Source organism: Pristis pectinata, chromosome 25, assembly GCF_009764475.1.
Source record: "Pristis pectinata isolate sPriPec2 chromosome 25, sPriPec2.1.pri, whole genome shotgun sequence".
Classification (NCBI taxonomy): Eukaryota; Metazoa; Chordata; class Chondrichthyes; order Rhinopristiformes; family Pristidae; genus Pristis; species Pristis pectinata.
Genome location: NC_067429.1, coordinates 2974522 through 2988191, shown reverse-complemented (window position 1 = coordinate 2988191; position 13670 = coordinate 2974522). Strand labels below are relative to the sequence as shown.

Sequence of the window (13670 nt, the reverse complement as noted above, 5' to 3'; positions counted from 1 at the left end):
TCAGCTCTCAGTAGCCTGGCTGATGCATGGGATCTGCTGCTGAATCATGGAACAGTAATTTCCCTCCCACTGTTGTGACTCTGAAACCTCTGGCCCTTTTTCAATGGGCCTGTAACTGATTTGCTTGCAATATTGCAGGCCCAATGCAAGGGAATCTCAACTGCTTTTAACGATGCTTGCCTTCACCCGCCCCAGGCTCACCACAGCTGAAACCCCCATCTATTCCTCTTCACAATTCCAAAATTCTGCTGGCCAGCCTTTCTCTCATTGTACTCTTTGTTAACTTGGAGTCACCTAGACTTGGCCTCCTGCATCCGGTCACTTGCTGATCCACATTGGCTCCCTGGTCAAAATATAAAATATGAATTTTATAATTCTCATCCTTGTTTTGAAATCCCATCATGGCCTTGCCCCTCTTTGTATGGGGAGAGATTGAGGAGACCAAGTCTTTATTTCTTTGGAGTTTAGAAGAATGAGGGGTGATCTTGTTGAGATCTGCATCTTAAAGGGTGTGGCAGGGTAGATGCAGGGAAAATGTTCACTTTCACTGAGGAGTCCGGAATTGGGGGATGAGGAACAGAACATAGAAGATTACAGCACAGTACAGGCCCTTCGGCCCACAATGTTGTGTCGACATTTTATCCTGCTCCAAGATCTATCTAACCCTTCCCTCCCACATAGCCCCTATTTTTCTATCATTCATGTGTCTATCTAAGAGTGTCTTCAATGTCCCTAATGTATCTGCCCCCACAACCTCTGCAGGCAGTGTGTTCCACGTACCCACCACTCTCTGTGTAAAAAAAAACTTACCTCTGACATCCCCCTTATACCTTCCTCCAATCACCTTAAAATTATGTCCCCTCTTATTAGCCATTGTTGCACTGGGAAAATGTCTCTGACTGTCCTCTTGATCTATGCCTCTTATCACCTTGTACACTTGGGGTGTTATTTAGGACTGAAGTGATGAGAAAATTCTTCACTCAAAGGACAGCAAGTCTTTGGAATTCTCTGCTCCAGAGGGAGCCTTGGTCCATTAATTCATTCAAAACTGAGCGCCATGGATATCTGGATGTTAAAGGAATAAGGGGATAGTGGTGTTTGAGATGGAAGACCAGTCATGATCTTGATGAATGGCCTCTTCTTGCTCCTAGTTCTAATGTCCCCCATCTCTGAACCTCCTCCATCCTCACAATGCTCCAAGATCTTCATTGTCTAACCATTCTGGCTTCCAGGCAAATTGAAATATTCAACTCTCATCAACGAGGTGGAAGTGTGTGGCTGGAGAAGGTCCACTCATGGGATCATTGCTTCTCCACAGGGAAAACCCATCCCAATGTGTGCATTCAGTAACATAGTGACCCTGGGGGGGATCCCAAGCCTAAGATCCTCAAATTCTCCACCTGAAGTTTAGTTTTAACCACCCCAGGTGTAAGCCCACAGGTTGGCTTCAAGACTTGTAAGTGTATGCTTCAAGGAAATGTATTATATAATTCCTATGTACTGCCAGTGATACTTAGGGATCTGAACCCCACATTGCTACACACAGGGATGCCTTGGGGTTCAATGAAAACAATTAAGCCTTTTCCTTGTGAAAAAGATGAAGGAGAAGGGTCTGTTGGAATTGGTTTATTATTGTCACATGTACCGAGGTACAGTGAAAAACTTGTCTTGCGTACTGTTCATACAGATCAACTCATTACACAGTGCAGTTACATTGGGTTAGTACAGAGTGCATTGATGTAGTACAGGTAAAAACAGTAACAGTATAGAGTAAAGTGTAGCAGCTGCAGAGAAAGTGCAGTGCAATAAGGTGCAAGGTCAAAGTGCAGTGCAGGCAGACAATAAGGTGCAAGGTCATAACGAGGTAGATTGTGAGGTCAAGAGTCCATTTTATCGTACTAGGGGACCGTTCAATAGTCTTATAACAGCGGGATAGCAGCTGTTCCCATTGAAGCACAGACTGCGTGTTGAGCTGAGATGGGGTGGAGCAGTGGAGTGTTGGCTGCAATGACTGAACCCCATGGGTGTGAATGGGTTGTGCATCGTGTGGCCACAGCACCCAGTGTCAACAACTCCTGATCTTTGGAGGAGTGCAGGGAGGATCAAATTTCAATTGGGCTTTGGGACATCCTAAAACCCCTTACAACAACTAGGAAAGGTAGAAACCAATTATTGATCTGTGAACTTCCACACATGGCAAAAATAAATGACAAATATGTGCAATGTTGGCTGTGGAATAAACATACCAGGCAGTGTGGAGAACTCCCCTCTTTTCCTGAAATAGTGGCTGTGGGTTTCTTTCACACAAACCTGAGTGGGCACACACTGACCAGTTTAACATCTTGTTTGAAGTATGGCACCTATGATAGTGCACTGCTCCTTCAGTACCAGTCCTCCGACAGTGCCACACTCCCTCAGCATAGCCCTTCAATGCACCACTCCCTCAGCACCAGTCCTCCGACAGTGCAGCACTCCCTCAGTGCTGTCGCACTTTACTTAAGGTTGTTCATTTCCTTGAGCTCAGTTAAGATCTGTAAAGATGTGGGAATTGACATTCAGAGTCTCTTTGTTCTGATCACCTTCCTGCTGATTAAGCTTCCCTGCCCTTCTGAGACCAACAATCCACCTATTGTGTCATTTACAGGGATGGAGGAAGCAAAGAGAGTTTTGAGAAGTTAGGACAGTGTGAGTTGATATTGGGCGGCTCCACAGTGGTCTAAGTGAACGTAATGCTCATAATTCTTGATCATCTGGGGTGGGAGATCTCCCATTTCAGTTCCAGAATTCCCAGTGTGGGAAGTAGGGAATAACTCTGTGGATCAGGACAGCTCAAGGCAAGGTGATGCAGTGTAGAGGGAGCTTTGCTATGCATCTAACTTTTTTTGTTGTTTTTTTTTTGCCTTTTTTCCGGGAGCTTCTTTTCCAAAGTAACTTTATTGAAAGTAACAAACAACAGCAGAAAGAAGTACAAGTTGAAATATTGTTCTCTCAATCAATAATAACCCTGTAGTACTGGTGATCCTGCAAGGTTTTCAGTGGGCAGTGGACACAGGGTGCTCCGTCTCCAGGGACACTTGGGCATGACCATAGCCTTGGATAAGGACCCCCTCCCCATGCCCCACCCTGAGGATGATTGAATGGCCATCTTGACCAGGGCCAGGAGGAGACCGATGTGGAGGTCCCTCAATCGACCTACTCACCCTCTGCACCAGGAGCCCAATGACCAGATATACGGGTTGAACTCTAGCCTGTGTTTGAGGGACTTCTCTTTTAATTATCCAAACAGGGACAAAAGCTTCCAATGTTCTACGTACACCCGGAGTACAGATTCGTACAGGCAGCCTGAGAATTAGGAAATAAAGATTTGTAACAAAAAAAGTGGGACATCTCTGCAGGACCCTGAAACCCAGGGAAATAGAGAGCACTAACACCCCCAACCCGGACATTCTCTCTTCTCCCCTCTCCCATCGGCCAGAAGACACAAAAGTCTGAAAGCACGTACCACCAGGCTCAAGGACAGCTTCTATCCTGCTGTCATAAGACAATTGAATGGTTCCCTAGTACGATAAGATGGACTCTTGACCTCATAATCTACTTCATTATGGTCTTGCACCTTATTGTCTGCCTGCACCGCACTTCCTCTGTAACTGTAACACTTTATTCTGCACTCTGTTATTGTTTTCCCTTGTACTACCTCAATGAACTGTGTAGTGAAATGACCTGTATGGATGGCATGCAAAACAAAGTTTTTCACTGTACCCCGGTACATGTGACAGTAATAAACCAATGAACAAACTACAAGCAAAGCTGAGGAAAGATCACTGGGACAAGAGAGTTCACTGGTCCATTCGGCATTGCCAGGTGTGGCCTGCACTGAGGAATCCTGGCCTTACTGACTCCGAATGTCGGGGTTCAGCACCATTGCCCCACCTTCCATGTCCTGTACTGCTGAGGGTGTTACTGTACCCCATGCTCTCCGGGGTGATCCAATAGGGAATCCTGCCAGTCTCCTCCCTTCCCTTTACACCAGCCATCTGAAGGTGAGGCTTTGGCTTGATCCACAGCCTGGACTCCTTCCACTACCACACATGGAGGGGCTGAGTTGGGTGGGGAAGCCCCTCAAACATTGAAATGGTGCATCACCCCAGGGGAGTCACATGAGTGGCAATGGTGCAATGGTTTTAAAAATATAAGTTAACACTACTGAATGTATTGGCCATGAATATAAAAAGTTTTGCATTGTGTTTCAGAATCAGGTTTATTATCACTGACTTGTATGTCATAAAATTTGTTTTGCAGCAGCAATACAGTGCAAAGACTTAAAAATTACTATAAATTAGAATAAATAGTGCAAAAGAGGAATAACGAGGTAGTGTTCATGGGTTCAAGGATCATTCAGAAATCTGATGGCAGAGGGGAAGAAGCTGTAGCTGAAACATTGAGTGTGGGTCTTCGGGCTCCTGTACCTCCTCCCCGATGGTAGTAACGTGAAGAGGGCATGTCCCAAGTGGTGAGGGTCCTTAGTGATGGATGCTGCCTTTTTGAGACAACGCCTCTTGAAGATGTGCTCGATGGTGGGGAGGGTTGTGCCCGTGATGGAGCTGGCTGAGTCTACAACCCTCCACAGCCTCTTACGATTCTGTGCATTGGAGCCTCTGTACCAGGCTGTGATGCAACTAGTCAGAACCCTTTTCTGTTTTTATTCTGTTTATTCCATGTTTATTCTGTATATTTTTTTTATATACAAAATAATAGCACAGCTTCTCTGTTTAAAAAGAAAAAAGTGAAGGTGGGGTTGGGAAGTCGATTGGGAAGGATTGGGGTTTGGGGATGTCTGTTTAATTTTGACTCCGTGTCATACTCTCCAAGCTTGGGCACTCAGTGCACCTGAAGTCGAGGGCTTGACTGGTGCTCAAAGGGGCAAATTTAAAACTAATCTGCAGAGAGATTATTTCAGTGAGTGAGTTTATAATCTATGGAAAGGGCTCCCTGGGGAGATGGTGCAAACAGTTTGTATTGATTCTTTCTAATGTGAATTAGATGGCTTTCCTTTGGAAAGTAGCATTTTAGGATAGTTTTGTGGAAGGCACAGGTGCAGGGTGTTTTAAGGAGGGAGGAGCTTTTCATGTCTATCTTCCCCCTGGAGGGTTTCCTGCCTTGGGCTTGGGTCTATGATCGACAGTGGGGCTGGAATCTGTCCTCGCTCACTCACTGCACAGTGGAGCAGTGACTCCACCTGGAGCTCTAACCCAGAAATGCTGTCCCACTGTTGTCAGAGTCTGCTTCTGCTGATGCATTGGCACTGAATCTCAGAAGCAGAGTATGGTGAGCAGGTCCTGTCACACTGGTAACTGGTAATTGGTTTATTATTGTCACATGTAGTGAGATACAGTGAAAAGCTGTTGTTTTGCATGCCAACCAGACAGATCATTCCGTACATAAGTACATCGAGGTAGTACAAAAGGGGGACAAAACAGTATGCAGAATATAGTGTTACAGCTACAGAGAAGGTGCAGTGCAGGCAGACAATAAGGTGCTATAAAGAGGTAGACCAAGAGATAAAGATTTCATCTTTATAGTACAAGAGGTCCGTTCAAGAGTCTTATAACAGCAGGATAGAAGCCACCCTTGAGCCTGGTGGTGTGTATTTTCAAGCTTTTGTATCTTCTGCCCAGTGGGAGGGGAGAGAAGAGAGAATGGCCGGGGTGGGAGATGTCTTTGATTATGTTGGCTGCTTTCCTGAGGTTGCAGGAAGTGTAGACAGAGTCTATGGAGGGGAGGCTGGTTTTTGTGATAGACTGGGCTGCGTTCACAAGTCTGCAGTTTCTGCCGGTCTTGGGCAGAGCAGTTGCCATACCAAGCCGTGATGCATCTTCCTGAAGTGAGCAAGGAAAAATTTCCAAGCCCAAACTGAGAGTCTGATTGTGATAAACTCTGTTGTTACTGTCTCAGGCAGCTATTGAACTCGAGGAAGACACAAGCTCCCCCTACACTGTTGCAATAATCTGTTTACATGCAGGTGGTTGTTACAATGCAGGGAATGAGGAGAGACTGAATTATCCAGAATTCACTTCCACAGGTGATGTGATTGCACCTGTCTACATCAATGGTGCTGAGGTTGAAAGGGTTGACAGCTTCAAGTTCCTGGGAGTGAACATCACCAACAGCCTGTCCTGGTCAAATTACGTAGATGCCACAGCCAAGAAAGCTCACCAGCACCTCTACTTCCTCAGGAGGCTAAAGAAATTTGGTCTGTCCCCTTTGACTCTCACCAATTTTTATTGATGCACCATAGAAAGCATCCTATCTGGATGTATCACGGCTTGGTATGGCAACTGCTCTGCCTCAAGACCGCAAGAAGCTGCAGAGAGTTGTGGACACAGCCCAGTGCATCACGGACACCAACCTCCCCTCCTTGGACTCTGTCTTTAACCTCTCATTGTCTTGGTGTAGCAGCCAGCATAATCAAAGACTCCACCCACCCGGAACATTCTCTCTTCTCTCCTCTTCCATCAGGTAGAAGATACAGGAGCCTGAGGGCACGTACCACCAGACTTAAGGACAGCTTCTACCCCACTGTGATAAAACTATTGAACATTTCCCTTATACAGTGTGATGGACTATGACCTCATCATCTACCTTGTTATGACCTTGCACCTTATTGCACTGCACTTTCTCTGTAGCTGTGACACTCTACTCTGTACTGTTACTGTTTTTACCTGTACTACCTCAATGCACTCTGTACTAACTCAATGTAACTGCACTGTGTAATGAATTGTCCTGTACGATCAGTTTGTAAGACCAGCTTTTCACTGTACCTGAGTACAAGTGACAATAATAAACCAATACCAACACCAATCTGTGAAGTTGGTTGAGTGGATAATGTCAGGTAGAATACCACAGATAATGGCAGAGCATCCACCTGAACTAGAATATGAGGGTCTCGATTCAAAATCTCAATTGAACGGTGTTGCATCTGTCAGTAACCCACCCACATTTTGTGTTCAAGTTGTAGACCAGGTCCACTTTGTGAAAGGCAAAAAGCTGCAGATGATGGAAATCTGAAATAAAATCAGAAAATGTTGGAAACACTCATCATAAAACATAGAACAGTACAGCACAGGAACAGACACAATATCTTTGCCAAACACGATGCCAAATTAAACCTCTTCTGCCTGTCCATGATCCATATCCCTCCATTCCCTGTATGTTCATGTGTCTATCTAAAGGCCTCGTAAATGCCACGATCGTATCTGCCACCACCACCACCCCTGGCAGCGCATTCCAGGCACCCACCACTCTCTGTGTGGGGAAAAAAAAACTTGCCCCGCACACCTCCTTTGAACTTTCCTCCCCTCACCTTAAGAGCATGTCTTCTAGTGTTTGACGTTTTTACACTGCGAAAAAGATCCTGTCCATGCCTGTCATCAGGTCAGGCAGTATCATCAGAAGGGTCTTTGACTTGTCTAATGTCTAATGAACTGTGTTTCTCTATGCACAGATGCTGCTTTACCTGCTGAGTGTTTCCAGCACTTATTTGAGATTCATTTTGTGTTGGGTCTGAACATACGTTTAAAAATAAATGTTCTGTCACCACTTAATGTGAATTATGACACAGGATAGTCCAAAATGAGTTACCTATGGCTCAGTGAGTGTTACTCTTGTCTCTGGATCAGAAGGTTCAAGTCACAGTCTGGGGGCTTTCACAGAATCCAGGCCATTGCTTCCAGTGCAATACTGAAAGTGTACTTCACTGTTGAGGTGCCAACTTTCACTAAAGGAAGCCCCATCTGTCCCACAGATGGAAGTAAATGATTCCAAGGCCCTGTCCTGAGCAAGAACAAGGACTGGCCAATGTTTATTCCTTTGTCAATATTTAGATATTTATTTATTAGTCACAGGTACACCGAAACACACGGTGAAGTGCATCTTTTTGCGTTACTGAGAATGTGCTGGGGGCAGCCCACAAGTGTCGCCACTTTTCCAGCACCAACAAAGCATGCCCACAGCTCCTAACCTGTACATCTTTGGAATGTGGGAGGAAACCCACGTAGACACATGAGGAGAACGTACATTGCTGACAAACAAAACCTCTGGTCAATATCATGTTGCTCCTTTGTGGGATCTTTCTGTGTGTGAATTGGCTGCCAGATTTTCTGCAAGTTTTGCATTGTGGTGTGGAACTGAGTCCACATTAGCAGAGGTCCTGTTGCTGAGCAGTGTGGCAGCAACAACTGTGCACATTAATTCGGCCGCAAGAGCTCAATATTGTTTCAAGCTCAATTACTCATTCTGTAAACAAGATGGTCTGGAACAGTCGAGAACATGCATTTGTTTGAGATTATTCAAATTCACAACAGCTACAACGTCTTTGTTGTTGAAAAGTATTTCCCTTCCGTGGTTAGTTACTGCCGGCCCCCAGAACTGCGCACTAATTACTAGCGATGGTTGGATTCGAGAAAGCCTAATTGATGGGACGGTGTGATTAGTTTGTTATTTTTGAATTTTCTGACCAGTTCTGTGCAGCATTTTTAATTTGCCTTTTCTCTCTTTGTGTCTCTCTCTGTGACAGGAGAAGCTGGTGACTGGGGGTCAAGACAGGAGGACAGTTCTGATGATAACCAGAGTCTGACCCACGCTCCATCAGGCTTCTCAGACAATGTTTCAGTCACCTCAGACAACCAGGAAGATGGTATGTAGGATTTTTCCTTCTCTCTCCACTGACATCAGTATGTGAGCCTGGCCGTGCAGTTTCGACCTCTTGGGTCACTCTGATACTGATCCGCCAGAGACCGATGATAAGCTGGCTGTCAGCAGCAGGGTTAAGGGATGTTTATCTGTTGAGGGGTGAGGTATGAGGAGAGATAGCTCTGGTGCCTTCTTCGCCGGGTCCAGGAGACCTATGACCTGTCATCTCCGCCGGGCAGGAGGAGGGAGCTGAGCTCGAGCTGTGTGTTGGCCCTGGGGCTGAAATGATTTAAAGGGTGGGGAAGAAATGAACTGATATCATGCCTCTGCACCCAGGTCAGCTGGCTGTTCACACCATGGATCATTCCTAATAACTGAGCCATTGCTTTCATCATGGTTTTTAAGAAAATGTTGGATTTAATTTTGGAAATAAGAATGGATTAAGGATTTCTCTATTACATATCCTCTGTGTGTGTGTGTGTGTGCGCGCGCGTGCGCACGGATATGTATGTGGGTGAGTGGGTGTATATACATGTTCCTCTCTTGTACTGTATGTGGAGAGTCAGTCTCTACTGTTAAAGCCAGTCCAAACACAAGGGTCCAATGTGCTTTGTCCACGTTGCCTTGCCCTACCCTACACTCTGCCTCCTGGAGCCTGGCCTTGTTTACACTGACGGTCAGGATGACCAGGCAGCACTGCGTCTGTCAGTAGTCATCAGCTGTCCTCCAGTGTACAAACCAAGGCCAGACTTAAGAAACGGATGATTTCTGCAAATCGTGCTCCTTTCACGCTTCCTTCCTTTCAAAGCGTTGACCCTTTAAGGTGGGTTCCGAGCTCGCTGTCGTCCTCGTGGCAATACTTGTAACCTCACAACAAATGAAATAAGAGCAGAAGTTGGCCACGTGGCCAAGTCTGCTGGCTGACCAACAACAGCATGACTGTTCTATTCACTTCCCAAAGTGGTCAAAGATTGGTCGATCTCAGTCTTGACTATATTCCACAGCCCAATACGGGAGAGAATTTCAAAGATTCACAATCCCCAAGAAAACTTCTCCTCTTCTCAGCGGTGAATGGCCGAGCCCCTATTCTGAGACTGTGCCCTCTGTTCTAGTCTCTCCACCCTCAGCCTCCAAACTTTAAAACTTTCTAAGTTATCAGTTCTTCTGAACTCCAATAACTTCTTAATCAATCAATCGCTTCCAGTCAATCACTTCTTGTAGGATCATCCTTGCCCCTCAGGAATCATTCAAGTGAGTCTCAGTCACACTCCCCCAGAGGTAAGTGGATCCTAGCTGGGACCCCAGCATTGATCCCAATAACTTCTCAACCCAAAAATAACCCGGTTTAGTCCTACTCGTTTTTTTCTGACCATCGCCCAATGCTCGATCCATGGCTCCATATTACCCTCAATACTGTCAGCTCGAACCTTGTTTAATTATCTCTTGTGTGGCTCATTACTGAAGGCCTTCTGAAAGTCTCAAATGCTCCATGTTTACTGGTTCTCCCTTTATCTATTGAAGGTTACAACCTAAGTTCTAACAGATTGGTCAAAAATGATTTCCATATTTATAAATCTATGTTGACTCTGCCCAGTCCTATTCATCCTTTCTTCGTGTGCTGTTACCATTTTTTCCTCCCACTGTCATCAGCCTAACCAGTATATCATTCCCTCTTTCATCTCTCCTTCCTTTCTTAAATAGCAGGATTAATATGTGCTACCTTCCAGTCTGTGGGGACCATTTTGGAATGCATGGAATTTTGGAAGATGTCATTGAGTGTACCAAGAGGCTAGAGGGTTTGGGTCTTGGCAAGAACCTCAGCTACTCCTCATCCAGTTGAATTTCCAAATGCAACAGTCATGTGACATCTCTAAGTAAGGATACTAAAGCAGTGGTGCTTGCCTGTGGTGAACAGCTTTTTGTTAACACAAGACCAACTTGTTGAAGGTTTCATTGAACTTGCTCCACTATTCAGTTATGTCAAGGCAAACCAAGATCAATCTATGTTATCTCTGTTAGCTGTTCAAACCTGTACTCAGCAAAAATCCAGAGGGCAAACCCACCTCTATGTTGATGTAACCTGATGAACTGGGGTAATGTGAAAGAGAGCGAGTTTTCAGCTTGCTAACGGTTCCAAGATGGGGTTGCAGCAGCAGTGTTAAACGCAAATCTCAGATTTTAGATACTCCCGTAGCCACTCCTATTTAATAACACCCAACCTCTCGATGGCAAATCTACCAGAGTTCATAAATTGTCTACTGGATACCAAGGAAGAGGTGGTGTCTGAAATTATCACCTAAAGTTAATAGTGGGGAAGGAGATTGAAATAATGACATTGTTCAGACATAATTAGCTCAATCTATTAAATGTGACATTTAATCTGAAATTAGGTTTTGAGGGATAACCCTAACATTTCACTTTTGGGTCTCTTAAATTAGGATATTTAAAGAAGTCAATTTAACTTCAGAAAATATTTTTAATCCATGTGTAAGTGTCTATGGAATTCTGTTGTCATTTGATAATGCTGTGTACCGGGTGTTATGTGAGAGGGCCCTCCAATGTGGAGAAACTGCCAACTGACGTGTGTACATAATGAATCCTCCAAGGCAGACTGACGACATCCTGCTTAAACCTTTAGCCCTTTACCTCCTCCCAAGGGCAACATGCAATGGGCAGCTTGATTGTGTAGGTCAACTAAGGTCCTACTGTCCGCACAGGGGTAGAGGTGAGGTGAATCTTCTTTTGTCTATTCACCAGGAGGGCTATTGTGATCAGGTATGAGTTACCTGCAAGGGCAGTGGGAGCAGATTCAATCACTTTCAAGTAAGCTTTTCATTGCACCTGTGCATACACGTACTTGTGCATATGACAATAAACCCAAATTTAAATATTTGGAAAATTTGCAAGATTCGAGGATAGGAATGAATCACAATGGCTTCCAGAGGGGAAACGTACAGGATTGTCTGATGACCATGAACTGTTACAAGGCTCCATGATCCAATGAAAAGGTGGCTTCTGGTTGGCATGGCCAGGTTGCCCCTCTGTGTGAGGGAGGGGACACCATCGTTCCTATCTCCACACTGCTGCAAGTTTGACTGCGAGTTCGTAGGTTTGTCCCATCTGAGGTATGCAGCTCATAATGGAATGGAAAGTGCTTGCATTCTGCATTGTCTTTCACAACTTCAGGCCACCCTTACAGTCATTAATGTGTTTAATATACTGCACAAGTCATCCAGAGGCAAGGGCTGAGGAATTTAAATTTAAATATTTAAATATCTTTGGAATAAAGAGGTGGTGTCAGTAATGGTGTCCATGAAATTATCGGATTGTCACAATGCCTGCCTGGTTCATTATTGCCCTTTTAGGAAAGGAAACTTGCCTGGTCTGGCCTACACGTAATTCCTGACCACACCAATGAGCTTGACTCTTCGTTTCCCTTTGACAAGCTGAAATGCTCAAAGGCAACGAAGGAAAGGCAAGAAACGATGGCCCTGTCGCATGAATAAATACAAAGAACTCCGCATATTCCCTGGTGTCAGTGAAGAGCAGCAATTAGCACACATGAAGATCCCATGGCATCAGTTCAAAGGAAAGCAGAGGAGTTCCCATTGCTGCCTAAACAGAGTGACGTAAAAAAATAGCAGGAGCAGGCCATTCGGCCCATTCTGCCTGCTCCACCATTCCATGAGATAATATTGATCTTTTACCTCAGTGCCACTTCCCTGCACTAACCTCACATTCCATGATATCCACAAATCTATCGAGCCCTGGCTTCCATGTGCTCAGTGACTGCATCTCCACAGTCTTCTTGGCAGAGGATTTTGAAGCAATCTCTCAGTTTGGAAATTTCTTCTTTTCTCTGTTCTGAAAGGCCTAGCCTGTAATTTGAGGTTCTGATCCATCGATCTCGACATCTCTATCAGGAGAAACCCCATTACCTCCACATCTACTCTGTCAGCCTCATTAGAAATGTATTTGTTTCATTGAGATCATCTCTCATTCCTCTAATCTCGGTAGAGTTATAGGCCCAGTCTGCTTAACTGCTCTCAGGACAAACCCACCATCCCAGGATTTAACCTGGAGAACCTTCAATGTGCTATCTTCATCACAAGTACGTCTTCCCTAAGCAGGGAGATCAGACCTGTACACAGCATTCCAGGAAACATCTCACCAAAGTCCTAAATAATTGGAGTAGGATGTCCCTGCTATTGTACTGAATTCCTTTTGCAATAAAGACCAACACACCTTCCCAATTGCTTGTTGTACCTGCATGTTAACTTTCAATGATTTGTGATCAAGGATAACCCAGGTGCCCTTGATTACCAATATCCTTTCAATCTCTCATCAGAAGCTCCGCGTCTCTGTTTCTTTCCACCAAAGTGGCTAACCTCACAGTTTTCCAGATGATATTCCATGAGCCGTGTTTGAATCCATTCATTAACCCGGACCGACACACAAAGGAGCTGGAGGAACTCAATGGGTCAGGCAGCATCCATGGAGGGAAATGGACAGTCGACGTTTTGAGTCGGGACTCTTCATCGGGACTGAGAGAAAGAGGGAAGATAAAGAGGTGGGGGTTAAGGGGTGGTGCAAGAGCTGGCAGGTGATAGGTGGATCCAGGTGAGGGAGGGGGGAGAGTGGGAGTGTCATCAGAAGCTGGGAACTGATAGGTGGAATGGACAAATGGATGAAGATGCTGGAATCTGATAGGAGAGGAAGGTGGGGCATGGAATAAAGGGAATGAGGTGGGGAGGGGAACCAGTGGGTGGGGTGTGTGGGTGACGGGCAGATGGAGAGAGTGGGGGAGGGAAGATACGTTAGGGTGATGTGGGGGCCACGTGAACAGGAGGAGGAGGAAAAGGGACAGAGGGAGAGCAGTTAGTGAGTTTGAAAATTCAGTGCTCATGCCAGCATTCATGTGTCTCCATTCATTAACTTGCCCATGTTCACCCAAAGCCAGTTCCGCACAGCCCGTACTGTCA

At 45.3% G+C, this 13670-nt stretch overlaps 1 protein-coding gene across 2 annotated transcripts in view; it reads left to right on the top strand.

Moving 5' to 3' along the window:
• skap1 (src kinase associated phosphoprotein 1) overlaps window positions 1–13670 on the top strand; it is a 336434-nt gene that overhangs the window by 80195 nt on the left and 242569 nt on the right. For both annotated transcript variants that reach the window (XM_052038694.1, XM_052038696.1), the window contains exon 4: window positions 8573–8692. In XM_052038694.1, the coding sequence (XP_051894654.1) occupies window positions 8573–8692 (120 nt within the window). The remainder of the gene's footprint in view (window positions 1–8572; window positions 8693–13670) is intronic.